This window comes from Trematomus bernacchii, unplaced genomic scaffold (genome assembly GCF_902827165.1).
Source record: "Trematomus bernacchii unplaced genomic scaffold, fTreBer1.1, whole genome shotgun sequence".
Lineage (NCBI taxonomy): Eukaryota > Metazoa > Chordata > Actinopteri > Perciformes > Nototheniidae > Trematomus > Trematomus bernacchii.
The window spans coordinates 1,181,270-1,209,041 of NW_022987645.1; the positions used below are offsets into that span (position 1 = coordinate 1,181,270).

The window sequence follows — 27,772 nt, forward strand, 5'->3', positions numbered from 1 at the left end:
CCGGAAGAGAGCGGGAGTAGCAGCAGTGATCAGTCTGTCTCCAGTTAGCTGAATAACAAAGTCCTGAGGAAACACAGCGGCCTCCCAAGGAACAGCCTGCCTGTCTGCCTCATTTCAGAGTGGGTTATTGAAGCCGAAGCCTGGTGCTTCAGTCCGGGAAGACTGCAGAGAGTCCTCCCCTGCATTCCTCCACTACGGTCTGGGAGCAGCATCTATCTCCACTGTTGCTGTAACCATGTTAATGTCCCTCTGTGGGACCAATAAAGGACTTCTGATTCTGCGGACAGACAGAAGAGAGGGGGGAGGGGCGGGTTGGAATGCGGCCTTCTTCTTTTCCCGGATTTGAAGAGTCCTCTTCCTCGCAGCCCACCGTATCCCAGGATGCAATGCGCGCCGGTGACGAGGAAACAAAGAAAATGTCGGTCCGGTCTCAGAGAGAAAGCAGCACGTCAGGAGTAACTGATAAATGTGAGTATTGGGTTTAACTTACTTTAATAACTGATAAATGTGAGTATCACTTCAGGGTTTATTGTAATTTCAATCAGGAGAGACTGTTTTGATGTAACAATATATATGTATTGCCGGGTATACACGGATGAATGTAATGGTGTTGGCCGATTAGACCCCGTTTTGCTGGAATATCATTCGGGGGGGGGAAACCGAACCGATGAAGCCCCCCCTGGGGTCTAGACACTGGTGGTGGTGAAGGCATGAATAGATTGATGGAGGTCTGGAGAGGACTGGTTTAAGCTTGACCCTGGATTTGGGGGATGGAAGGGGTGGAGGAGGGCTGCGTCCAGTCTCCTGAAATGACAGCTGTCAGGAGGGGAGAGAGCAGATTTAAAGGGTTAGCAATGCACTATGATAGGCTTGTGGGAATAGAGAAGGAGTGATAGATTTAGCTGGGAGTGACACCCCCGATCACTGATTGAGAGGAGAGAGAGTACACTGCAACAAAGTAATTTAAGAAAGTGAAAAAAACTTGTTTCTGGGAAACAATTATTATTTTTCGTCTAAAAAGTCAAATTATCTTGTTAAGAATGTTTTGTTTAAGAAAAGTATTCTTACTTTGAGAAAATATATCTTACTTTTGTTTATTAAAAAATGCTATCTTATATTGAGCTAGAATTAACCAGTAACAAGTTACAGCATTGGTTTCCCGGCATGGAACAGATTAATTTTTTTCTTATTTTAAGAAATAAACCATCAAACAACTTCTCAATTTAAGAATCTGATGAAATGACATTTCATATATATTTATTCATTGCCGAGAGCTGTCTATTCCCTTTTCACATTGCCATTGAGACAACTGTGGTGTGGTTACACAACACACAACACAACAAAAATACAAGTAGAAGTTTAAAGCAGTTTAAAATGACCACACTGCAAAAACAGCCCTTCCAAAAACAAGCAAAAATATTCTTGAATCAAGTCAGATGTTCCTTTATCAAGCAACACAAATCTGCCAATGGGGTGAGACAAATTTGCTTGGCTGGAATTCTTAATATAAATAATTAATTAAATCTAGCTACTGAAATACCGTAATGGGCCTTGAAACTAGAAAGAAATGCTTATTACAAGCAATGATTCCTGAATTATTTAAGAAAGAATAACTCAAAATGAGTGTTTTGGTTGAGTCGACTAAGAATGTATTTATTAAATGAAGATTTATAATTAGCAAAGAAAGCTTACAATAAGAATTGTAATGGCAATTTTATTCTTCCAATGTCCTATATCCTTTTGCCATTACTTCACAGGAGGGCTGGAGAGTGATCCAGACGCAGACACAAACAGATGACTTTCCGGTCCTTTGGTGCAGTTCATAATGATGTTTATTTAGCGTTTTACATACCAAGGTTTAATTGTACAGTTTAATGGTTGTGGTGAGCATCTACCGGGCTGGTGGAATCAGTATGCTCTCTTCCTTCTGTGTCCTCGTCCTGCTGTCACCTATGACCTCTTTTATACACCCGGTGCAGCTAAACCCCGCCACCAAGTGTTCAAAAATAATATTGCACTATACATATAACTTAAATAAACTGAGACACCAACAACACCCATAAAATGGCTCCTACACACCGGCCCCTAATTGGCTTTAGTATGAAACAAAAAAAACAATTACCAATAAATAATAAAAGGAGCTATGAAAAATAAAAATGGTGTGTTCTGTGTGTTGGTATTTCAGTTTATTCTCTTCTCCCTTATTTTAAGGGTAACCAGTCTTTGTGGTACTTTATGTCTCAGCCTCTTGGAGCAGACATATCTTTGTTATTGGTTATTCGGAGGTTTCTTCAGGTCACCAGTCCACTTTTTTTGCATTTATGATGTCTGGGATCTCAAACCCGACCTCATACTGCTCCTGCTCTCGCTCCATGGTCTGTTTGACGACGACGACCCTGTCGACCTTTGATGCCGTTCATCAGCTCAATCTGCTCAAGTTCAGGTTCAAACTTATCAACGATGTCACAGGCATCCTTTTTGGTGAACGCAGTCTTTTCTGGATCCAAATGTTCCTGAAACCACAACAGCTTCTCACCGATGCAGCTCCGACGTGTAGCTTTGTCTTTATCCTGTCTCTCTTCCTTTTTCAGTCTGATTTCTTCTCGTGCCAGGTAAGCAGCTTTCCGGCTGTGCGGGTGACAAACCTTCTCCGGAACCTTCCGCATTTTGTCTGTTTGAAAACACGTGTGGGTGCTGCTGTTAGAATATCTGCTGTCGTTGCTTCCTCTTAGGGGACCATAGACCCACCCCAGTAGGGTCTTCATAGCATACGGTCCTTCTCCTTGGCTATTGACCAGCTCCCAAGGTTCCAATACCTTAGGAGAATTTGTCCCGATGAGTAGGTCAATACCAGAGTCAATTTTATGAATTTTGATATCCTTTAAAGTGGACCTATCATGCTATATTTAAATGATATATTGTAGGGCCATACCTATATAAGGTATATTTATACGTTTCTGTTTTCAAAATACCAAACAGATCATGATTTTAGCCATGCCTCATTTCGCTCTATTTGCTGTTCTCCAACCCTGTTTTTGCAGGGGGCTGATTCTGTGAGCTGCAGCTGACCACGCCCCCCTGCAGGAGAGGGGAGCTGTGCTCTGATCAAGTCAGAAGAGGGGGAGAAAAAGAGATCTCCGTCCTCCGTGTTTTATTATATAGAGTCGTTATTCATTTGTTTTAAAGCTCAATAAATAACAAAGAAGACCTTTGACCGGCACTTTTATAATTTTGTCCGGAAGATTTAAACTTTAACGGACATCTTGACTGGCGAAAGTAACTGAAACTGAAACTCTGCCGCACGGTCCCCTCGTTCCTTGGAAGAGGCGGAGAGGTGGGTGTTTGTCATCTGCTGGTGGACTAACCGGAGAGAATTACAGTGCTTGCCTCGACGGGGAGGGGTTGCATTGAATTAAAGCAGCGGGAGCAAACGCTTGCCTCGGGGAGGGAGAAAGAAAGCCACAGCGCAGAATAAACAGAAGGGTAACCATGGTAACTATGCGCGGGAAGTCTTCTTCGCTGCTTTTGTGGCAGACTACAGCGCCACTTACAGGCCTGGCATATGTACTCCGCTCTTTAGGGAGGGGGACAGCTCGTCGCAGCCTTTGGAGGGCGAGCGTTTTAGCCCGCAGCTCCAATCGAGACGATCACAAGGCTACAGGTAGTGATGAGCTTGAATAATCGAAATTTGAATATGCTAGCTTGGCTTCTACTCATAAAGTAGTAACCTGTGCAGCGAGAAGATGAAAAAGGACTGCACTCGTTGACAACACCGGAACTTATGCCTTCCGGGGCCATACGTGACCTGCACATGCGCGAGACAGAAGATATCCAGTGCTAAACACTGCCTCTGGCAGTCAGTAAGGAGGAAATAGAACAGACTGTAGTTCCACCTGGAGTAAATCCACAAGCTACCCTGCAGTATACAAAGTCATTCAAACTAGCTGCACCTTTACCAGCTTTGAGAACACTTTCATGATCAATCATTATAAAACATATCATATATATTATTCTGAAATGGACCAATCTGCACAATCACTACTTTTACTGTCGTTACTTTCACTATATTTTGATGAGAATACTTTTCTACTTTTACTTGAGTAACATTTTGAATACAGGACTTTTACTGAAACAGAGTATTCCTGCACTCTGGTACTTCTAATGCTCTTCAACTCCTGCGTGTTTCTGCATGGTCTCTGCGTGCCTGGATGCATGCAGCAGAAGTCTCGTCTCTGATTGACTGCAAATCGATTTTCCTGAAAAGCCTTTAAGCTTTATTTTATTTTATTTTTATCAACACAGAAGTCTTTTATCGTTTGCTGGCTGCTCCAATCCTTGTATTATTTTAAGAATTGGTAACACCACACCATAAAGATTAATTTAAAAGTAAATAAATGGGGTGCAAACTATTTACATTGCAATAAAATAGTTTAATTATTTGGATTGGATTTTCTTAATTTACAAAATGACAATGTAACTAGTTGATAAATAATCAAACAAACCCTGAAGGCCTACCAAAGACACAAGCAAAATATGTTATAAGACTTCTTTATTGTCAGTTCATTCTTTTAAATTGAGAATAGAGAACACTGATAACTAATGTTGGTGCACATTTATATAAGTTTGATTATGATCAGGAATATCCCATCTGTACTTTGCAGTCCTGTCCCAAGTACAAGTTAAGTAGGTATTAATCAACGTGTACATATAGTTTACTATCATTTGTAGTCATGCATAGTACTGCCTTCCTGATTGCTTTATTTTTGAGAAACCTATTCTGCACCTACCTGGGTTTTAAGAGAGTCCAATACCCTATGAGACTGTTCAGTCTCATAAAACATGCTCAATTTACTTTTTGAAAACACAAGCTCACAATAAAGTCAGATGGGAGATCTACAGAAGCAAAGTGTGATAGACAAAGATGCATTCCTATATTAAACAAACAGAAAAGAAAACTTCCATGAGGCAGTTGTAGCCATAGCAAATGGATTAACAAGTGAATTTAGGTACTTAACCTTCAACTACCTGCTGCCTGAAATCCCTGTGACATCACTGTAGATTGTTGTAACCAACTAGCTGTGTGGGACATTATCACAATACATATTTAAGTTAATTGACTTGGATTGTAAAAGTATTTCACTTTGTCAACATGCTTTGGTGAAGGCCTATTCTTTCAATAGGATGGATTTGAATAGTTGGATATTATTAGACGTCTAAAAGGACAACATTGGTTGTTTGTGTTACTGTAATTGCAATGCTACTAACAATTTAGCATAGTGGTAGCAGTAACTGCTAACAAGGTTTTGATATTCAGAGTCTGGCTGTTAGTGCTTGTTAGCATGTTCAACGTTATGGGCTTATGCTAGTGTGATAAGGCCTAGGGGAAGATGCTAATGTTATTTAACTTCTAGATCCTTTCATTTTTCACTTAGAGTAAAACTCATAATGTTTTTTGCATACTGTGCGCCTATCACTCTGTTTTTTAAATATTGAGTTAAAGTCACATATTTTAGTCTATTGATACATTTCTAAAAGCTACTTTCCTAACAAACATGGTGCAGTTGTAGCAATCGCTACGAGAATACACTCTTTGTTAGCTGCACAAGGCACTTTGCGGTAGCTTCACGTCTCTGATCATCTGTGAAAAGCTAAATAATGTCAAAAATTGACACAGCTTTTTCTTGTGTTGAAAGACATTCTCAGGTCAATTTTACTTGGGTTGTGAACGCACCGAACTCTGTCTGTTAGTGCTTGTATATCCTCCCTGTGTATGTAATGTGTGTAAACACAACAGAGTGTGGAAAGACATTTCCCTCCGAGGGATTAATAAAGTATATCTTCTTCTTCTTCTAAAATGTAGTTTTTTTTATATAATCGGATAGTCAATACTTGTGTTTTTCAGTTTATCAATTATATTTTTGTAACGCACAACAATTTCCTTCGGGAGGAATACAGTCCTATCTTATCTTAAAGTGGACCTATCATGCTATATTTTAAAAATATATTGTAGGGCCATACCTATATAAAACATGTCTGTGAAGTTTTTTTTTCAAAATACCAAACAGATCATGCATTTTAGCCATGCCTCATTTCGCTCTATTTGCTCTTTTCCAGCCCTGTTTTTGCAAGGGCTGATTCTGTGACGTAGCTTTAATGCAAATGAGCTGCAGCTCAAAGATCAGCTGCTGGGCTCTCAGAAGAAGGGGGGGAAAAGAGAGGCTCCGTCCTCCGTGTTTTATTCTTATATGATTATATAGAGTCGTTATTCATTTGTTTTAAAGCTCAATAAATAACAAAGACCTTTGACCGGCACTTTTCTAATTTTGTCCGGAAGATTGAAACTTTAACAGACATGTTGACCGGCGAAACAAAATCTAACTGAAACTCTGCCGCACGGTCCCCTCGTCCCTTGGAAGAGGCGGAGAGGTGGGTGTTTGTCATCTGCTGGTGGACTACCGGAGAGAATTAAGGCCGCTACACACCATCCTGAGACCAAAGAACGCGTACCGAAGGCGTCCCGACTTTTACGTCGCCTGTGTCGGCTACGCCGCCCGCCTACGAACACACCGCAAAGACTTCAGTCGACTAGTGGCAATAACTGTCCTTACCAGCAGGCAGCGGTAGTGTGTATTCGTCATTCAAAAGAGGCAACAACCGGAAGACAGACTGCGTTATACACCGAGAGAAGAACAACAGACTGCGTGATATAAACAAACAACAAATAGCGTCTGGGTTCCATTTTCACTCTCTCTCGTCGATCGAAAACATGTATCGTACGGTACTGGCGTTATCAGCAATTGGAGTGTTGCTTGCTGCTGCAGAGATTAAGAAGCGTAAGCAAAAAATCAGGAGAAACCGCACTAAATGGGTGAAAACATGGATACGACAGCGAGAAGCTCAGGGGGCTTTCCCGTGTCGAGAGCTGGAGTTAAATGAAATATGTCTAATGCTGTGTTATCAATGGCTGTAGTATCAAGGTACGAAATAAAGTTTTGTATTGCCTATCCTGCTATTTGTGTTTATTCTTTTAATCACACAGTGTTAATAAAAAATAAAAATGTGCCTACATAGCTGTCAGTTGCAGCCGTACATTATTATTGGTTTAACTACTAACAGTATATTTTTAACACATTTTAAAATGACCATCTTGAAGAGCTACAACGTTAAAATACTTCTAGGCAGATTGTGGAGGATAATGGGAGAAAGAATAGAGGGGCAGACAGAATGAAAAAGATTAGCCGTCTGTTTGTGCCTTCTTAATCGTTTGTTTGGTCCCTCACTTCCGCTTCGCTTCTCATGCACTGATTCGCTAAGCTGAACATCCAATCAGAGTGATTTCTTTGTCCAACTTTCTTTGGCCAACTGTCTACCGATTCAACAAGTTGAATCAGTCATGGGAGGCCGTGGGAGGTGTGAACATTTGCCGTAAAGAGACAACGGTGCGGGACACACCAACCTGAGTAGGGCGCCGCAAATGCCTGACGGCCTCTGACTCCCAAAATCGGGTTGGTGTGTCAGGGGCTTTAGCTAACAACAGTTAGCAGCTAACGTTTTCTGCAGTTTGTGTTGACACTGAAAAACGTGATGTAGTTATTTAAAGGTAAGATATAATGTTATCTTGCAAGTTGAGAGGGTTAAGTTTTGTTTAAAATCGTCAATGTAATGAATTACAGCGCTTGCCTCGGGGAGGGATTGCATTGAATTACAGCAGCAGGAGCAAACTCTTGCCTCGGGGATGGAGAAAAAGAGCCAGAGCGTCCACAGCGGAGAATAAACAGAAGGGCAACCATGGCAACCATGCGCGGGAAGTCTGCTTCGCTGCTTTTGTGGCAGACTACAGCGCCACTTACAGGCCTGGCATATGTACGACAGCGTCTCCAGCGCTTTCGAGCGGCAGTGGCCGTGGCCCAACCCCCCATTCCCCTGATAGGTGGAGAGTTGCCCATATAGGCGGAGCACCCCTTTTCTAACGTCAGAGAAATTAAAATCTGTATCAGCTCCGTTGCAGCCCCTTTTTTAGAGATTTGGGTATGGAGGAAAAGAGAGAGGGTTGTGTTTTCTGACACTTGGTGAGTTCCCTGGAACACCGGGGACAAATATTCATGTATAAAAGACGTACAAAAGTGCATTTTGCATGATAGGTCCCCTTTAAAGTAGTGTTTAAACTGAGCAAAATTATACCATATATATATATAACATATATATAACATACACCATATATTTTCTTGCAATTATATATTTTTTAAATGATTATTAACAGTATTTTTTATGTATTTGACAGTGATATATAGCCATAACAAAAGTATTTTTTTGTAAAATTACAGAAAATGCAGATAATTCAGAAAATCATTTATTTGTACGGTTAGTTTTGTTAAATTCACATTTAAAGGGGACCTATCATGCAAAGTGCACTTTTTAATGTTTTTTATACATAAAGATGTGTCCCCGGTGTGTCGGGGAATTCACGCAGTGTCAGAAAATAAAAACCTCTCTCTTTTCCTCCTTACCCAAATCTTTTAAAACGGGGGTACAACGAGCGGATACAGATTTGCTGCCGATATGACGTCATTTCAGATGGTGGACCCACAGAGAGTTGCTATCAGAAACAAGGCCTGACGTGTTTTGGACGTAATATGGTCTGTGTTTACATTAGCAAGCCTCGCTAACACTCAGAGCTAACCTGTACTGGAGAGCACATGTGTTTAAAAAGCAGGAAATAAAAAAAGGAACTCACCTTGTGATAAACCTGCAAGAGAAAAAGCATTTGAGCTCCATACTGTTTCAGAAATAATCCTTGATGTGGTTTAGAACAGGATGGAGTTTTATCACAGCAGAATTTAACTTTATCTCCGGGAGAATTCTGATCAGGCATTAGCTCTGCCTCCTCTTTTATTTTTCAAGCTAAGAACCCAAAATCTGCGTTTCTCTAACAGCTGGAATAGAGGGATATGAGGGATGTCTAAAGTGCATTCATCTGTTTGTATTTTGAGCAAAACACATCATAGACATGTTTTTATATATTTGTATATATCTGAGACCCATAATACATGCCTAAAGATGATATGATAGGTGCACTTTAAAACGGCTAAAAAACAGATGTATAATGTATTCCATTTATACAGTTTTTATTTTCTTAAAATAAATGACACATTTCAATAAACCGTTTATTCTTGTAATTTGAATAGGATTTCCTGTCATTATGAAATACAATTTAAAAGAAAAAAAAAAAAAGTAATTTTTTGAGGGGAAAACTGTAAAATAAATCAAAAGATTATTTTGCACTATTTCATCTGTTTTATCTGTTTATGTCCTATATATATTCATGTTGCTCTGTTGGAGGAACCTGTGGCTTCAGTTTTCATTACCATATCAACACTGTAGCTGCTGAGCACATGATGATAAAGCCTGAATATTGAATCTTGAAACCTGGAGCTCAATGCTCTCAAGACAGTGAGATGGTTGTGGACTTCAAGAAGAACGCAGCCCCACCCGCCCCCATCACTCTGTGTGACTCCCCAGTCACTGCTGTGGAGTCTTTCCTCTTCCAGTGACTTTTATCCACCCCATAATAACATTACATTAATGCACATCATGGCAACAACACCTTGTTCTTTTTAACATTGTAAATCCTGCACATGCTGCACATCTCTTCTGCACACTTCCTCTTTTAAATCAGCACAGTTCTCCACTTTAAATAAAGTGTATAGTATTTGTCACATTTAAATATTGTTAATTGGTTTTAAAGGTCCCATGTCATGGCCATTTCCACTGATCATAATTCCATTGTTGAGGTATACTAAAATAGATTTATACTGTGCAATTTTCCAAACTCACATTGGTTTCGCATACAGCATCTCTGTAAAGTATGTGTATTCAGCAGTATTCACTCTCTCCACTAAACGACTCGTTGGAGCTCTTGCCCCCCCCTCCCTGTGAGCCTAGTGTGCTCCGATTGGTCAGCTCGGCCACTCTGTTCTGATTAGTCAACCACCAGAGAGGCTCCGCCCGCTTTTTTCGGGGAACATCAGTGTAATAATGGCGTCGGTACAGCCGTATATTTTATACGCTAACTAACCGAACTGTACCTACAACTGTTGTTATAGAAGAGTGTGACGGCCCCACGGCCCCAGGGCCTTTGTGCAGGTGTGTTGCAGGTCTTACGGTGGGGTGGAGCTGAAGAGGCTAATCAGCGCGATCACGGACACCTCCGTAGCCGAGGTGCTATTAATCCCAGCGGCCCAGCGGCTCGGCGATTCTCTCCCCGACCACCTATGTCTGCATTTACCACAATAAATGTGCCGTGGTTTTGTAAACTTGTGTATGTCTCCTTGCCTTTCCGTTGTGGCCTACGAGCCGGTCATAACAAAGAGTAAGTTATTTTTACCTGTAATAAACTACTACTGTTTGATGAGAAATCAAATCATGGTTTGCTATATATGAATGATATGTTATAGGAGCAAATAATTCAGGGAAGAAAGGATAGGCCTACTAAGTATTTCCATTAAACTTTATTTTTAGAAATGTACAAAATGAACATAAATATATATATATATACACACGGTATATCATCCATTCCTCCCCGCATCTTGCCTGGGCGCAGCCGGTGCCTTTTAGCACGAGGCCTCAGTAGTAGTAGTAGTCCCGTCCCCGTCATGTATTGTCCGCCAGGATCTGGCTGGACGAAATCAAATGCAAATCACAAAATATTAGAGAAACTTGGTTGTTTTAGATTCGTTAGTAGTAGTTGTGGTAGGAGTGTGGATCTATCTAATCCATCTATCTAATGAACAGCTTGCCTGCTAATATGCTAACCTAGCTTTGTTTACCTTGGTAGCTAACACGATATGAACGTTAGCTTGGAGGAATGGCAACTATAATGGAGAGTAATAAAACTACTATGAACAAAAGCTAGTGGTTCATATTAGGCTAGCAATAACGTGTTTATAATTGCAATATTATACGGGTATTCTGCTACGTTCGGTCATACATTGTAACTTGCATGAATACATTGTTTTGCGCTAACATGTATAGCTAGCCTCATTAGCTATACATGCAGTATGTACATGTACTGTCACAATGTACGGTAAATCACCCGGAGTATACTGTATGAGTATTCCGTGTGTGTGACTGCAGACATTCTCCTGCCATGACAAACATGTAAGGCCATCTGCTGACATTGTAGTTGATATATTTAAACGCTAGCAACGTAGCATAACAAAAATGTTTTTCCGACCAAACTAAGGTCTAGCTCCGTCAGTTAGCTCGGTAGCATACACGCTACGCCAGCTATAATGTAGTTACGTTTCGCGACTGACCGAACGGTAAATCACCAGGAGTCTATGACTATTTCGTGTGTGAATGCAGACATTATCCAGCTATGTGGAACATGTATGTAAGGCGATCTGCTAATATTGGAGTTGATATATGGAAACGCTAGCAACTTAGTTAGCCCAGTTAGCACTATGTCAATGACTTAGGAGTCCGGTTTACACATTTAAACAGTCGTGGTAGATACCTTGTTTGATAAATACACAAATAACAATGCAAACTTACAGGTTGTGTACCCGAATCTTCCCCTGCTCCAAATGGTCCAAACAAGCTGTGCATATCCGGCCTCAAACTGGGCAATGTTTTGGAAGCTTTCGTCTGTGAAATGCCGGTTCTTCGAACCTCTGAAGGAACAGTGTTAAAAAGAAATTTCAACCACTGACTTCGTCGTGGTTCTTCCGTCGGTAGGACAAACAGCTCAGATTTCTCCTCACATTTCAGGAAACAGGTCCTTGGCATTGGCATGACTGGATCGATTGTGAACTGAACCAGAGCTTCCAACAGTAAATGTTAGGCTGGCAGAGGGTGCGGCCAGCGCCGCTGGGTGTGGCCATAGCTCTTCGGGATTGGTCCATTTCGTTCCGGGTACCGCATGACATCAGGCCGTACCCGGAACTAAATGGAAGACTCAAATGGGCAGTGACGTATCTCCAACGAGGCGTTTTGGGGAGGTATTTTCTGTGTTAGAGTTTTACTCGCTACAGGGTGTACTTTGAGGGTTTTGACTCTGCACACCGTTTACATGCATAAAAACCTTCATAACACACAAGGGGACGGGTAATAACCGGAAAAGCATGACATGGGAGCTTTAATAGTTTTAAAATAGTTTTGTTTTAAATAGCTGTCATAATCCTATTTGTATTTTATTTTGTTTTGCTAAGATGTTTCTTTCCGTGCTCCACATATACTAAAGCAAATTCCTCGTTATGTGTAAACCTACTTGGTAAATATAACCGATTCTGATTCTGATGAATATGTGTTTCCTGTTTCCTGCAGACGTCCAGCAGCTGGTGGTGGTTAAAGAAGAGGTTCCCCCTGAGCAGCAGGAGTGGAGCTCCAGTCTGGACCAGGAGGACCCAGAGCCCCCCCCACACATTAAAGAGGAACAGGAGGAACTCTGGAGCAGTCAGGAGGGAGAGCAGCTTCAAGGGCTTGAGGAGGCTGATATCACCAAGTCCACATTCACTCCTGTCCCTGTGAAGAGTGAAGATGATGAAGAGAAACCTCAGTCCTCTCAGCTTCATCAAAGACAAACTGAACACCTGGAAACAGAAGCTGATGGAGAGGACTGTGGAGGACCAGAACCAGCCAGGAACTCAGATCCAGAGAGACATTTACAACCAGAGACTGAGGACAACCCGGGAGACTCTTCTGAACCTGACACTGAAGACAGTGCTGATTGGAAGAAGACCAGAGAACCAGGTTCAAACTCTCAGAGAAATAAACAAGACCCTGTCAGTGATTCAAGACGTAGTGCAGGAGAGAGACCATTCAGCTGCTCAGTCTGTAAGAAATCTTTTAAACAAGGAAGACATTTAAAGGAGCACATGAAAATCCACACAGGAGAGAAACCATACAGCTGCTCAGTCTGTGAGAAAAAGTTTGCAGGGAGAGGAAGTTTAAATCGACACATTGCAATACACACAGGAGAGAAACCATTCAGCTGCTCAGTCTGTACGAAAACTTTTGCAGGGAGAGGACTTTTAAATATGCACATGGTAATACACACAGGAGAGAAACCATTCAACTGCTCAGTCTGTGAGAAAACATTTGCACGGAAAGGATATTTAAATCTGCACATGAGAAGCCACACAGAAGAGAAACCATTCAGCTGCTCAATTTGTAAGAAATCTTTTAAACACAGTGGAACTTTAAAGGACCACTTGAGAAACCACACAGGAGAGAAACCATTCATCTGCTCAATTTGTAAGAAATCTTTTGCAGTGAGAGGAAGTTTAAAGGACCACATGAGAATCCACACAGGAGAGAAACCATTCAGCTGCAGTGTTTGTGACAAAAAGTTCAACCGGAGTCAAAAGGTCAAAAGACACAAGTGTGTTGGTCGTCAGTCCTCACAGCTTCATCAAACTGAGGAGAACAGAGAGGCAGAGCCTCCAGCCAGCAGCTCAGCTGAACACATGGAAACAGAAGCTGATGGAGAGGACTGTGGAGGACCAGAACCAGCCAGGAACTCAGATCCAGAGAGACATTTACAACCTGAGACTGAGGACAACGAAAAGGATGACATATTCTGTTCATTTTCAGGTTAGTATTAGTATGTTGTCTTCACTGGGACATGTCTCCATGCTTTAATGTTGAAAAAGCTCTTTATTTTTGTCATACTGCCTCGTTTCACCCTCTGTCTGAAACCAGAGCCCAGTCTGGTCTGAATGGTTAGCTGGCCTGCTCCGTTGTGATTGGTCGACCAGTTAGAGATGTTAGAGAACACAAGGCAATTCAAAGTGCTTTACAAAAATGTCATTAAGAAAATGGCATTTAAAAACAGTCATTAAAAACCAAAGATAATAAAATAAACATTAAAAGAAAAAATACATGGATAAAAGTTACAGTGCAGTGTGAGATATGAACAGTTCAATTAAAAGCAGCGGCAAAAAGAAAAGTCTTCAGCCTGGATTTAAAAGTAGTAAGAGTTGCAGCGGACCTGCAGGTTTCTGGGAGTTCGTTCCAGATATTTGGAGCATAATAACTGAACTTCTCCATGTTTGGTTCTGACTCTGGGGACAGCAAGCAGAGCAGAAGACCTGAGAAATCTGAATGGTTCATCATTTAGCAGTAGGTCATAAATATATTTTGGGCCTAAACCATTCAATGCTTTATAAACCAGCAGCAGTGTTTTGAAATCTTAGACACACAGGAAGCCGGTGTAAAGACTTCAGAACTGGACTGATGTGATCCACTTTCTCAGTGTCAGTGAGGACTCGAGCAGCGGCGTTCTGAATTAGCTGCAGCTTTCTAATAGATTTTTTAGTGCAGTAGTCGAGTATACTGAAGATAAAAGCATGGACAAGTTTTTCCAAATCCTGCTGTGACATTGGTCTTTTAATCCTAGATATGTTCTTTAGGTGATAGTAGGCTGATTTAGTAACTGTTTTAATTTGACTGTTGAAACTCAGGTCAGAGTCCATGACTACACCTAGATGTCTGGCTTTATCTGTTATCTAAGTCCGAAAACCATTACCTCAGTTTTATCTTTGTTTAATTGGAGAAAGTTCTGACACATCCAGCCATTGATTTGTTCAATGCACTTACTCAGTGTTTGAATTGGAGCATAATCTCCTGGTGAAATGGTTATGTAAATGTGGGTGTCATCCGCATAGCTATGGTAACTTATTTTGTTGTTTTTAATTATCTGAGCCAGTGGTAGCATGTAGATGTTAAAGAGAAGAGGCCCCAGGATGGAGCCTTGAGGAACCCCACATGTCATATTTGTCAACTCAGATGTGTATTTACCTATAGAAACAAAGTTGTTTCTGTCCTTTAAGTAGGATTCAAACCAGTTTAGAACTGTTTCCGAAAGTCCCACCCAGTTTTCCAGTCGGTCTAGTAATATGTTGTGGTCAACAGTGTCAATCGCAGCACTGAGATCTAATAATACTAACACTGAAGTTCTGCCACTGTCTGTGTTTAAGTGGATGTCATTGAAGACCTTTACAAGAGCAGTCTCAGTGCTGTGGTTTGGACGAAATCCTGACTGGAACACATCGAAACAGTGATTTGAATTCAAGAAATTACCCAGCTGTTGAAAAACAACTTTTTCAATGATTTACCTAGAAATGGCAGGTTTGATATTGGCCTGTAATTGTTCATTACTGAAGCATCTAGATTATTCTTTTTTAAGAGCGGTTTAATGACTGCAGTTTGCAGGGCCTGTGGAAAAAAACCTGAGTGAAGAGACTTATTTACTATATGAAGGAGTTCTGAGGCCATGCAATGAAAAACATTTTTGAAAAATCCTGTTAATAATAATATCAAGGCAGCAGGAGGAGGATTTTAGATGTTGTATAATGTCCTATAGGTCTTTATCATTAATCAGACGGAATTGTGTCATGGTGTTTGAATTGATTTTAAGTGGATACAGGGACATCTGCTGTACCTGATACAGAGGCACTGACTGCTTGTCTAATTTTCTGAAATTTGTCAGTGAAGAAGGAGGCAAAATCATTGCACGCCCTGGTGGATAGAAGTTCAGAGGCTACTGACACTGGGGGGTTAGTTAGTCTGTCGACGGTAGCAAACAAGGCACGTGCATTGTTTTTGTTTTTGGAAATGATGTCAGAAAAGAAAGACTGTCGGGCAATTTTCAATTCCAAATTATAAAAGCCAAGTCTCTCTTTATAGATTTCAAAATGAACCTGGAGATTTGTTTTTCGCCACCTGCGTTCAGCTTTCCGACACTCTCTTTTGGCTGTTCTCACGGTCATGGCCTTTCTCCATGGAGATATTTTCTTTCCAGTCACTTCCTTTACCTTGGTGGGACCAATAGCATCTATAACAATTGTAATTGTTGAATTAAAATGATCTACTAGCTCATTTACTAAAATGTTAGCAGGGGCAAGTGTGGAAGAAACATTCTGAGTAAACATATCCCTAGTATTTTCAGTTAAATATCGTTTTGTGGTTACCTCTTTTTGAACATTTAAAAAAATCCCCAACAATGACTAGACGGTCGCAGTCAATACACACTATAGACAGCAGTTCAGTAAGGTCATCAAAAAGCTTGCGCAGTTTTTGGGTGGTCTATAGATATTTAGGAACAGAGCTCGAGAGGAGCATTTCAGCTGAAGGGCCACATATTCAAAAGAAGCAAAGTTCCCATAAGATGTCTTCCTGCAGGCTTTAGCTGTTGCTAGGCCATGCTACTGTAAAACTGAGGTCGTCGTAAAAATATTGAAATATGGCTGAAACCCTCCGTCTTTTTACGAAGAATAACTGTCCCAGTGATGAGTTAATGTCCAGGATCCGCTGCTCGAAGTTTTCAGAAAAGAAAAATAGGAAAATCAGCATAAAAAAGTAAGCAGAGGCAAGAGCAAGCAGAAAGGTCTGCACTGTAAGAAAGCAACGTCGCAAGGTCATAGCGTTTGATGGTTTTTGCGACTGAACTTGAGGATACATTAAAAGTTCTTGACATTTTCCAGATCGACTGGCCTTCATTTCTTAAAGTGAGGATGGACGGTCGTTTCTCTTTACTGAGTTGAGTGGTTCTTGCCATAATATGGATTACAAAAGTAGTCAAATAGGGCTTTCCACTGTGCACTAACCCTACCTCTGCACAACACAACGGATGGTCTCAAACACATTAAGAAGGCAAGTAATTCAACAAATGTACTCTTGACGAGGCCCACGTGTTAATTGAAAACCATTCGACGACCTCATGAAGGTGACTGAGAGAAGCCCAGAGTGTGCAAAGCTGTCATCAAGGCAAAACGGGGATACTTTGAAGAATCTGAAATAAAAATCATATTCTGGATTTTTTTGTTAGCTAGATAATTCCATATGTGTTCTTTCATAGTTATGATGTCTTCAGTATTGATCTATAAAGTAGAACACATTTTAAATAAACACAAACCATTGAATTAATAGGTGTGTCCAAACCTTTGACTTGTACTGTAACTAAAAGGGGTGAGTTATAAAAAAATTCACTCCCCGAACTATTGTCTTGAAGGTGGAATCTAACTATATCCAGAATATGTTTTTTTGGATCCAGTCTAGCAACATGTTTATTTCTGCTGGAAAGTTGGGCATTTTGACATGGGGGTTTATGGAAATTGCTCCTTTTTGCATCCATCCCCTATCAATCAATCAATAAATCAATCAATCAATCAGTTTATTTATATAGCCCAATATCACAAATGTTACATTTGTCTCAGTGGACTTCACAGTTTGTACAGAATATCAGTATGACAATACGACACTCTCTGTCCTTAGACCCTCACATCGTACAAGGAAAAACTTAAAAAAAAGGAAAAACCCCACAGTTTAAAGGGAACATGGGAGAAACCTCAGGGAGAGCAACAGAGGAGGGATCCCTCTCCCAGGACGGACAGACGTGCAATAGATGCCGTGTGTAAATCGAAAAGATAATTTATTTACAACATAGGTAGACCACATGTTTGGAAATGCATGTGTCTATAATAATAAGATGAATCCACGAGGATGTCAACAATCCTGTGGGATCTATCAGGGAAGTAGTATGATGAAAGTCAGGCAGGACCACAGAGACAGGTTCAGCCACGACTCAAAATCCAGGACTCAGATCAGGACTCAGGATCAGCCACAACTCAGGATCCCAGCGTAGATAGACACCAAAAAGAAATGTGGGGGAAGCTGGGTTATTGGGAACATGAGAGTACACAGGTACAGACAGAGAGAAGGAAGAAGTAAGGTGTCCCCCGACAGTCTAAGCCTATAGCAGCAAAACTAGGGGCTGAATCTAATCAGCCCTAACTATAAGCTTTATCAAAAAGGAAGGTCTTAAGCGCACTCTTAAAAACGGATAGGGTGTCTGCCGCCCGAACACAAACTGGAAGCTGATTCCACAAAAGTGGAGCTTGATAAGAAAAGGCTCTGGCTCCCATTGTACTTTTAGAGACTCTAGGAACAACCAACAACCCTGCATTCTAGGAACGCAATGCCCTAGTAGGACAGTAGGGTATAATGAGTTCTTTAAGGTAAGATGGCGCCTGCCCATTAAGGGCTTTGTAGGTGAGAAGAAGAATTTTAAATGCTATCCTGTGTTCTCTAGGGAGCCAGTGTAAGGCAGCCAGAACAGGAGTAATGTGGTCCCTTTTCCTAACTCTGGTTAGTACACGAGCTGCAGCATTTTGAATCAGCTGAAGAGACTTCACTGACTTCTTGGTACACCCTGATAATAAAGAGTTACAATAATCCAGCCTTGAAGTTACAAATGCATGGACTAGTTTCTCTGCATCGTTTTGAGGCAAGATATGCCTGATTTTTGCAATGTTACGTAGATGAAAAAAGGCGGTCCTTGAGATTGATTTTATGTGGGCGTTAAAGGATAAATCCTGATCAAATATGACACCAAGATTCCTTACAGTCTCACTGGAGGCCAAATTAATGCCATCCATAGTTATATATCTTTAGATAGTTTGTTTTCGTAGAGCCTTTGGGCCGAGTACAATAACTTCAGTTTTGGCCGTGTTTAACATAAACAAGTTTAAAGTCTTCCACGTTTTTAAGTCCTTGAGGCAGTCTTGAATTGTATTTAGATGATTGGTTTCATCAGGCTTGATGGATAAATATAGTTGAGTATCATCCGCATAACAATGAAAATGTACAGAATGATTCCTTATAATATTGCCTAGCGGAAGCATATATAATGTGAACAAAATGGGTCCAAGCACTGAGCCCTGTGGCACTCCATGGCTAACTTTGGTTTGCATGGAAGATTCATCGTTGACACGTACAAACTGAGAGTGTTCAGATAGATCGGACCTAAACCAGCCTAAAGCAGTTCCCTGTATGCCAACTAAGTGCTCTAGTCTTTGCAATAAGATGTCATGGTCGATAGTATCAAATGCAGCACTGAGATCGAGCAAGACAAGAATAGAGACAAGTCCTTCAGGCTATTAGAAGGTCATTTGTGACTTTAACCAGAGCGGTTTCTGTGCTATGATGTGTTCTAAAGCCAGACTGAACATTTTCAAATAAATCATTGTTTTTTAAGTAATCACACAACTGTTTTGCGACTGCTTTCTCAAGAATGTTTGAGAGGAACGGAAGATTAGAAATAGGTCGCAGCGCATCTGTAGCACTATCAACAACAAGATCAATTTGGGGTGGTGTACATTTTGTATAAGTTTCCTCCCTTACATGCAGACAAGCTATCGAGTTAAGTATTGATGGAATCTCTTCCTTAAATGTGGCTATAGCACTAACGGATAGATTTCTGCTGCAGGAACTTTTGACTAATGGTTTGTAATCTAGTAACAGTACTTCAAAAGTTACTATTTTTTTTCGGATAAAGCAGGATTATGCGGTTCGACTAATAGTTGCTCAATTTCAATACCATAAATCAGAACAAGGTTGAGAGTGTGATTATAACAGTGGGTTGGTTTATTTACACTCTGATGGAAACCAATAGAATCTAATACAGAGTTAAATGCAACAGTAAGGCTATTTTTATCGTCGTCAACATGAATATTAAAGTCACCTACGATAATTACTTTATCTGTTTTAAGTACCAACGTTGATAAAAACTCAGAGAATTCTGATAATAATTCTGAATAAGGACCTGGTGCACGGTACACTGTAACAAATACGATTGGCTGCAATGTTTTCCAGGTCGGATGCGTAAGACTAAAAACAAGGCTTTCAAAGGAGGTATAATGTAATTTTGGTAAACTTGAGTCAAAGATGGCTGCAACTCCACCTCCTCGGCCTGTGCCTCGAGCAATATGAGTATTGTTTGTTTGTAGCCTTTATTTAACCAGGTGAAAAATCCCATTGAGATCAACGATCTCTTTTTCAAGGGAGACCTGCGAAATATTGATATGGCTGGGTGGAGTGGCCTCATTTATGCTGACATATTCTTCATGTCTCAACCAAGTTTCAGTGAGACAGCATATATCAATATTATAATCTGATATTAAATCATTTACCAATATTGCTTTAGATGCTAGAGATCTTATATTTAACAGACCACATTTAATCTTCCTGTTTTGTTGCACTGTAGTAGTTGTTACATTTACTTTGATTAGATTATTATGTATGACACCTATTAGGTTTTACTTTGAATTTTCCTTGGGCAGACACACACACCGTTAATATTGGGTATTTTATTGGGTTCGGGATTCCTATGAGTGACTGCCCAGAAGAGAGCGCAGAGAAGTGTGTAAGACTGCGACTCCGCCTCCTGGTCTCAACTCCAGTTTGTCATGGATTAAGTCCACAAAGCCCTGAAATGTTTGCCGAAATGAGATATTCCCCTTCCAAAGTAGGATGAATGCCGTCTCTCTTAATCAGACCAGGTTCTCCCCAGAAGGCTGTCCAATTCTTTACGAAAGCCACATCGTTTGCTGGGCACCACCTAGACAACCAGCACTGAAATGATGACATGCGGCTATACATGTCGTCATTGATCAGATTGGGGAGGGGACCAGAGAAAATGACGGTGTCCGACATTGCTTTTGCATATCTACACACCGAACTATTAACCATTAACTTTGGTGCATTCTGATTGGCGTAAACTAACATCATTACCACCGACGTGAATAACAATCCTACTGTATTTACATTTATTCTTAGCCAGCAGTTTAAGATGCGCCTCAACGTCGCCCGCTCTGGCCCCTGGAATGCATGTGACTGTGGAGGCTTTGGTCTCTAAATTCACGTATCTCATAATAGAGCTACCAATAACCAGAGTTGGCTTCTCAGCGGGTGCCTCGCAGAGTTGGGAAAATGTGTTAGATACGTGAACGGGTTGGTGGGGACCTGTGGGTTTTGCGTAATGCCTCTTCTGAACAGTCACCCAGTCTCCCGGCTGCTCGGGAGTTGCCGGGGGACGGCTAATAGGAGCTACCTCTTCCCGGTCCGTACCGACTAACATGGCTTTACTGAAGCTGAGTTACTTTCTAAAATGCGGAACCGTGCTTCTATGTCTATGATTCCCGCCTCCAACCTAGCAACTATACTACATTTAATACATGTATGGGTACCAGTAAAGGAGGAAGGGAAGTAACCAAACATGAGACAGGTAGAGCAGGAAATAGCACCCGAGGGTGGGGAAAGAGCCATTGCTAGCCATCAAGCTAAAGTAGCTACCGTTTAGCAAACCCAAAAGGAGTGTAAGCAACTGTGGTGTTAGTCGCTAAGAGAAGGAGAGTTGTGAGAGCTTAAGCTGTAGTAACGTGTGATTACAACGTCAGGTAGCTGCCGTGATCAAGAATTTTAAAACGATCGATTTAAGATAATATAAGCTATCAGCACAGAACAGGCACAAAGGATACCCGGAGATGACAACAACAACCGGAAGTGACAACACGCTTACCGCAATAGTGAGGGTCCCATTGGCCAATAGATGAACTGCAGTTTGTGGCACTTCCTTTTGGGCTTCACGGCTCTGCCCCGGAGTTTGTCGCTTGGTTTGCATCTTGCAAATTATGTTGCACTGTTGGAGGAGCATGTGACTTCAGTTTTCATTACCATATCAACACTGTAGCTGCTGAGCACATGATGATAAAGCCTGAATATTGAATCTTGAAACCTGGAGCTCAATGCTCTCAAGACAGTGAGATGGTTGTGGACTTCAGGAAGAACGCAGCCCCACCCGCCCCCATCACTCTGTGTGACTCCCCAGTCACTGCTGTGGAGTCTTTCCTCTTCCAGTGACTTTTATCCAGCCCATAATAACATTACATTAATGCACATCATGGCAACAACACCTTGTTCTTTTTAACATTGTAAATCCTGCACATGCTGCACATCTCTTCTGCACACTTCCTCTTTTAAATCAGCACAGTTCTCCACTTTAAATAAAGTGTATAGTATTTGTCACATTTAAATATTGTTAATTGGTTTTAATAGTTTTAAAATAGTTTTGTTTTAAATAGCTGTCATAATCCTATTTGTATTTTATTTTGTTTTGCTAAGATGCTTCTTTCCATGCTCCTACTTCGTAAATATAACCGATTCTGATTCTGATGAATATGTGTTTCCTGTTTCCTGCAGACGTCCAGCAGCTGGTGGTGGTTAAAGAAGAGGTTCCCCCTGAGCAGCAGGAGTGGAGCTCCAGTCTGGACCAGGAGGACCCAGAGCCCCCTCCACACATTAAAGAGGAACAGGAGGAACTCTGGAGCAGTCAGGAGGGAGAGCAGCTTCAAGGGCTGGAGGAGGCTGATATCACCAAGTCCACATTCACTCCTGTCCCTGTGAAGAGTGAAGATGATGAAGAGAAACCTCAGTCCTCTCAGCTTCATCAAAGACAAACTGAACACCTGGAAACAGAAGCTGATGGAGAGGACTGTGGAGGACCAGAACCAGCCAGGAACTCAGATCCAGAGAGACATTTACAACCTGAGACTGAGGACAACCCTGGAGACTCTTCTGAACCTGACACTGAAGGCAGGGCTGATTGGATGGAGACCAGAGAACCAGGTTCAAACTCTCAGAGAAATAAACAAAACTCTGTCAGTGATTCAAGACGTAGTGCTGGAGAGAAACCATTCATCTGCTCAGTCTGTAAGAAAGCTTTTACACAGAGAGCACATTTAAAGGAGCACATGAAAATCCACACAGGAGAGAAACCATTCAGCTGCTCAGTCTGTGAGAATAAATTTGCACGGAAAGGATATTTAAATCTGCACATGAGAAGCCACACAGGAGAGAAACCATTCAGCTGCTCAGTCTGTAAGAAATCTTTTGCAGTGAGAGGAAGTTTAAATGACCACATGAGAATCCACACAGGAGAGAAACCATTCAGTTGCTTAGTCTGTGATACATCTTTTAAACGGAGAGACAGTTTAAAGGGCCACATGAGGATACACACAGGAGAGAAACCATTCAGTTGCAGTATTTGTGACAAAAAGTTCGCCTGGAGTCAAAAGGTCAAAAGACATAAGTGTGTTGGTCGTCAGTCCTCACAGGTTTATCAAACTCAAACTGAGGAGAACAGAGAGGCAGAGCCTCCAGCCAGCAGCTCAGCTGAACACCTGGAAACAGAAGCTGATGGAGAGGACTGTGGAGGACCAGAACCAGCCAGGAACTCAGATCTAGAGAGACATTTACAACCAGAGACTGAGGACAACCCTGGAGACTCTTCTGAACCTGGGATTGAAGACAGTGCTGATTGGAAGGAGACCAGAGAACCAGGTTCAAACTCTCAGAGTAATAAACAAGACCCTGTCAGTGATTCAAGACGTAGTGCAGGAGAGAAACCATTCAGCTGCTCAGTCTGTAAGAAATACTTTTTGCTCCAAATGCTGACCTTTTTCTAAAATGTTTCCGAAAATCTCTAAATTCTGGCTTTTGCAGAAAACCTCAGAATTTTGACTTTTTCTTAAAATCAATTCATTTTTACTTATTTTCTCAAAATTCTGCTTTTAGAAAAAGTCAGCATTTTGGGAAAAATAATTTGGAGAAAAATGTATTATGAGATATGGAGAAAAAAGTCAGTTTTGATTTTAAGAAAAAGTCAAAACTCTGAGGTTTTCTGCAAATGCCAGTATTGAGAGATTTTCGGAAAAATGTTGCATTTTAGAAAAAGGTCATTATTCTGAGTTTCCCAGAAAAAAGTCAGAATTCTGAGAAAACAAAGTCAGGATGTTGAGATTTTCTTAAAAATTCAGCATTTTAGAAAAAAGACAGAATTTGGAGAATTATTATTGTAGAGATTCTATGTATTGTCGAGAGGAAGATAAAGCACACGAGACCCAACGATGCAGACGAGCTGAAGGCCGCTAGTGAAGCAACCTGGGCTTCATCACACCTCAGCAGTGCCACAGACTGATAGTCTCCATGCCAAGCCACATTGATGCAGTTATTCATGCTAAAGGAGGTCCAACCAAGTACTGACAGCAGGAACATTAACATACTTGTCAGAAGGCCAGCACTTCTATATAAACAAAGTGGGCGGAACTTAGCAAAACCATCAGCAAGCATTTAAAATAAGGAATGGATAAGGGCTGCAAAGTTAATTAATTGTTAATCGTGGTTAGATTTTAAATTCTTATACTCTAGAGTTTCTCTGAATATGTGCTTCCTGTTTCCTGCAGACGTCCAGCAGCTGGTGGTGGTTAAAGAAGAGGTTCCCCCTGAGCAGCAGGAGTGGAGCTCCAGTCTGGACCAGGAGGACCCAGAGCCCCCCCCACACATTAAAGAGGAGCAGGAGGAACTCTGGAGCAGTCAGGAGGGAGAGCAGCTTCAAGGGCTGGAGGAGGCTGATATCACCAAGTCCACATTCACTCCTGTCCCTGTGAAGAGTGAAGATGATGAAGAGAAACCTCAGTCCTCTCAGCTTCATCAAAGACAAACTGAACACCTGGAAACAGAAGCTGATGGAGAGGACTGTGGAGGACCAGAACCAGCCAGGAACTCAGATCCAGAGAGACATTTACAACCAGAGACTGAGGACAACCCTGGAGACTCTTCTGAACCTGACACTGAAGACAGTGCTGATTGGAAGGAGACCAGAGAACCAGGTTCAAACTCTCAGAAAAATAAACAAGACCCTGTCAGTGATTCAAGACGTAGTGCTGGAGAGAAACCATTCAGCTGCTCAGTCTGTAAGAAATCTTTTAAACACAGTGGAACTTTAAAGCAGCACTTGAGAAACCACACAGGAGAAAAACTATTTATCTGCTCAATTTGTAAGAAATCTTTTGCAGTGAGAGGACATTTAAACGGCCACATGAGAATACACACGGGAGAGAAACCATTCAGCTGCAGTATTTGTGACAAAAGATTCACCTGGAGTCATCATGTCAAAAGACATAAGTGTGTTGGTCGTCAGTCCTCACAGCTTCATCAAACTCAAACTGAGGAGAACAGAGAGGCAGAGCCTCCAGCCAGCAGCTCAGCTGAACACCTGGAAACAGAAGCTGATGGAGAGGACTGTGGAGGATCAGAACCAGCCAGGAACTCAGATCCAGAAAGACATTTACAACCAGAGACTGAGGACAACCCTGGAGACTCTTCTGAACCTGACACTGAAGATAGGGCTGATTGGAAGAAGACCAGAGAACCAGGTTCAAACTCTCAGATAAATAAACAAGACCCTGTCAGTGAATCAAGACGTAGTGCAGGAGAGAAACCATTCAGCTGCTCAGTCTGTAAGAAATATTTTTTACTCGAAATGCTGACCTTTTTCTAAAATACAAAATGTTTCAGAAAATCTCTAAATTCTGGCCTTTGCAGAAAACCTCAACATTTTGACTTTTTCTTAAAATCAATACATGCTGATGTATTTTCTCAAAATTCCACCTTTTCGAAAAAGTCAGCATTTTGGGAAAAAGTAAGAATTTAGAGAAAAATGTATTGAGATATGGAGAAAAGTCGGTTTTGATTTAAAAAAAAAAGTCAAAACTCTGAGGTTTTCTGCAAAAGCTAGAATTTAGAGATTTTCTGAAAATTGTTTTATTTTAGAAAAAGGTCAGAATTTGGAGAATTATTATTGTAGAGATTCTATGTATTGTCGAGAGGAAGATAAAGCACACGAGACCCAACAATGCAGACGAGCTGAAGGCCGCAAGTGAAGCAACCTGGGCTTCATCACACCTCAGCAGTGCCACAGACTGATAGTCTCCATGCCACGCCGCATTGATGCAGTTATTCATGCTAAAGGAGTCCAACCAAGTACTGAATGCATACACATGAACATACTTGTCAGAAGGCCAGCACTTCTATATAAACAAAGTGGGCGGAACTTAGCAAAACCATCAGCAAGCATTTAAAATAAGGAATGGATAAGGGCTGCAAAGTTAATGAATTGTTAATTGTGGTTAGATTTTAAATTCTAATACTCTAGAGTTTCTCTGAATATGTGCTTCCTGTTTCCTGCAGACGTCCAGCAGCTGGTGGTGGTTAAAGAAGAGGTTCCCCCTGAGCAGCAGGAGTGGAGCTCCAGTCTGGACCAGGAGGACCCAGAGCCCCCCCCACACATTAAAGAGGAACAGGAGGAACTCTGGAGCAGTCAGGAGGGAGAGCAGCTTCAAGGGCTGGAGGAGGCTGATATCACCAAGTCCACATTCACTCCTCTCCCTGTGAAGAGTGAAGATGATGAAGAGAAACCTCCATCCTCTCAGCTTCATCAAAGACAAACTGAACACCTGGAAACAGAAGCTGATGGAGAGGACTGTGGAGGACCAGAACCAGCCAGGAACTCAGATCCAGAGAGACATTTACAACCAGAGACTGAAGACAACCCTGGAGACTCTTCTGAACCTGACACTGAAGACAGGGCTGATTGGAAGGAGACCAGAGAACCAGGTTCAAACTCTCAGAGAAATAAACAAAACTCTGTCAGTGATTCAAGACGTAGTGCAGGAGAGAAAGCATTCAGCTGCTCAGTCTGTAATCGATCTTGTAAACGGAGAGGACATTTACATGATCACATGAGAATCCACACAGGAGAGAAACCATTCAGCTGCTTAGTCTGTAAAAAATCTTTTACACAGAGAGGACATTTAAAGAAACACATGAGAATCCACACAGGAGAGAAACCATACAGCTGCAGTGTTTGTGACAAAAGATTCACCCTGAGTAGTCATGTCGAAAGACATAGGTGTTTTGGTCGTCAGTCCCCACAGCTTCATCAAACTCAAACTGAGGAGAACAGAGAGGCAGAGCCTCCAGCCAGCAGCTCAGCTGAACACCTGGAAACAGAAGCTGATGGAGAGGACTGTGGAGGACCAGAACCAGCCAGGAACTCAGATCCAGAGAGACATTTACAACCTGAGACTGAGGACAATGATGATTGTTAGGTTTAAACTCTTTGGGTAAGTCCCAGTAAGTCGTATATAAAGCGATAACTCGACTGTTTGTGATAAAAAATGTTTGGTCCAAGTAAAGAGAGGACTGTGGAGGACCAGAACCGGCAACATTTACAACCAGAGACTGAGGAGGTTTCCATATTGGGTTATGTAATTAAAACGAAAGTTAATATAATCAAATATAATTTTGTCGGATCCACAATGTAAAATGCATGATATGTCATGAAGCTCTATACTTATATACTAAATGTACATGGAGGCGTGTGGCGCAGTGGATAGAGCGTTGGTGTTCGGATCAAGGGTTCAAACCCCACTGCAGTCAGCATGTCGTTGTGTCCCTGAGACACTTCACCCTAAATTGCTCCTGTGGGGATTGCCCACAGTATTGAGTATGTAAGTCGCTTTGGATAAAAACGTCTAACAAGTGACATGTCATGTAATGTAATGTAATGTTTGATAAACTGACATGAAAGAGTGTAAGGTCTGATACAGTTTATCACTAAAGGTGTCACTATTCAGCAGAGGGAAGCAGAGGTTGCGCTAGACTTTTTCGCTGCCCGTAATTTTGACAGACAGGATCTTAACATTTCCGTCAAAATCCATTATTAACCCGTCGGTCTGTACAACTGGGGGGGGGGGGGCACGGGCTCGTGAACTGTAGCGCCGTGTTATGCATGCCCATTGCCCACTGCACCTCGCGGGAGCGCGCACAGCGTAAAGCAAAAACTCAGACATTTCAATGATTGTACGGCAAACGACATAATTTCCTTTTTGACGGGCATGCATAACACGGCAAAACACCGGAGCCTCGCTGCCGGGAAACTTTGGCGCTGTTCTGGGTTTGTTGTTCTAATCTGTCAAAAATGCTGCTCGATACTGCTTTCAGATTTTTCCGTCATTGTTAAAAGAAATCCGTCATAGACGGGAAATATTCGGTTAACGCGACCACTGGAGGGAAGACACCCTTACTCTATCAG

At 41.6% G+C, this 27,772-nt stretch overlaps 1 protein-coding gene and 1 pseudogene across 1 annotated transcript; one reads left to right on the plus strand and one right to left on the minus strand.

Moving 5' to 3' along the window:
• LOC117485347 (oocyte zinc finger protein XlCOF7.1-like) lies at window positions 1-27,270 on the plus strand. Its single transcript, XM_034133859.1, has 7 exons — window positions 1-468; window positions 12,325-12,798; window positions 13,027-13,308; window positions 22,036-23,262; window positions 24,081-25,136; window positions 25,867-25,892; window positions 26,160-27,270. Exons 1-7 carry the CDS (start codon window positions 318-320, stop codon window positions 26,784-26,786), a joined length of 3,843 nt encoding a protein of 1,280 aa, XP_033989750.1. The 5' UTR covers window positions 1-317; the 3' UTR covers window positions 26,787-27,270.
• LOC117485340 lies at window positions 2,297-2,666 on the minus strand (annotated as a pseudogene).
• Window positions 27,271-27,772: the final 502 nt, after the last annotated feature.

Coding starts and splice junctions, on each gene's coding strand:
- LOC117485347 (XM_034133859.1), top strand. CDS start 318: ATGCGGCCTTCTTCTTTTCCCGGATTTGAAGAGTCCTCTTCCTCGCAG. Junction 13,309..22,035: donor GGACCACATGAGAATCCACA/CAGGAGAGAAAC, acceptor TCCTGTTTCCTG/CAGACGTCCAGCAGCTGGTG. Junction 25,137..25,866: donor ACCATTCAGCTGCTCAGTCT/GTAAGAAATATT, acceptor TGTTTCCTGCAG/ACGTCCAGCAGCTGGTGGTG.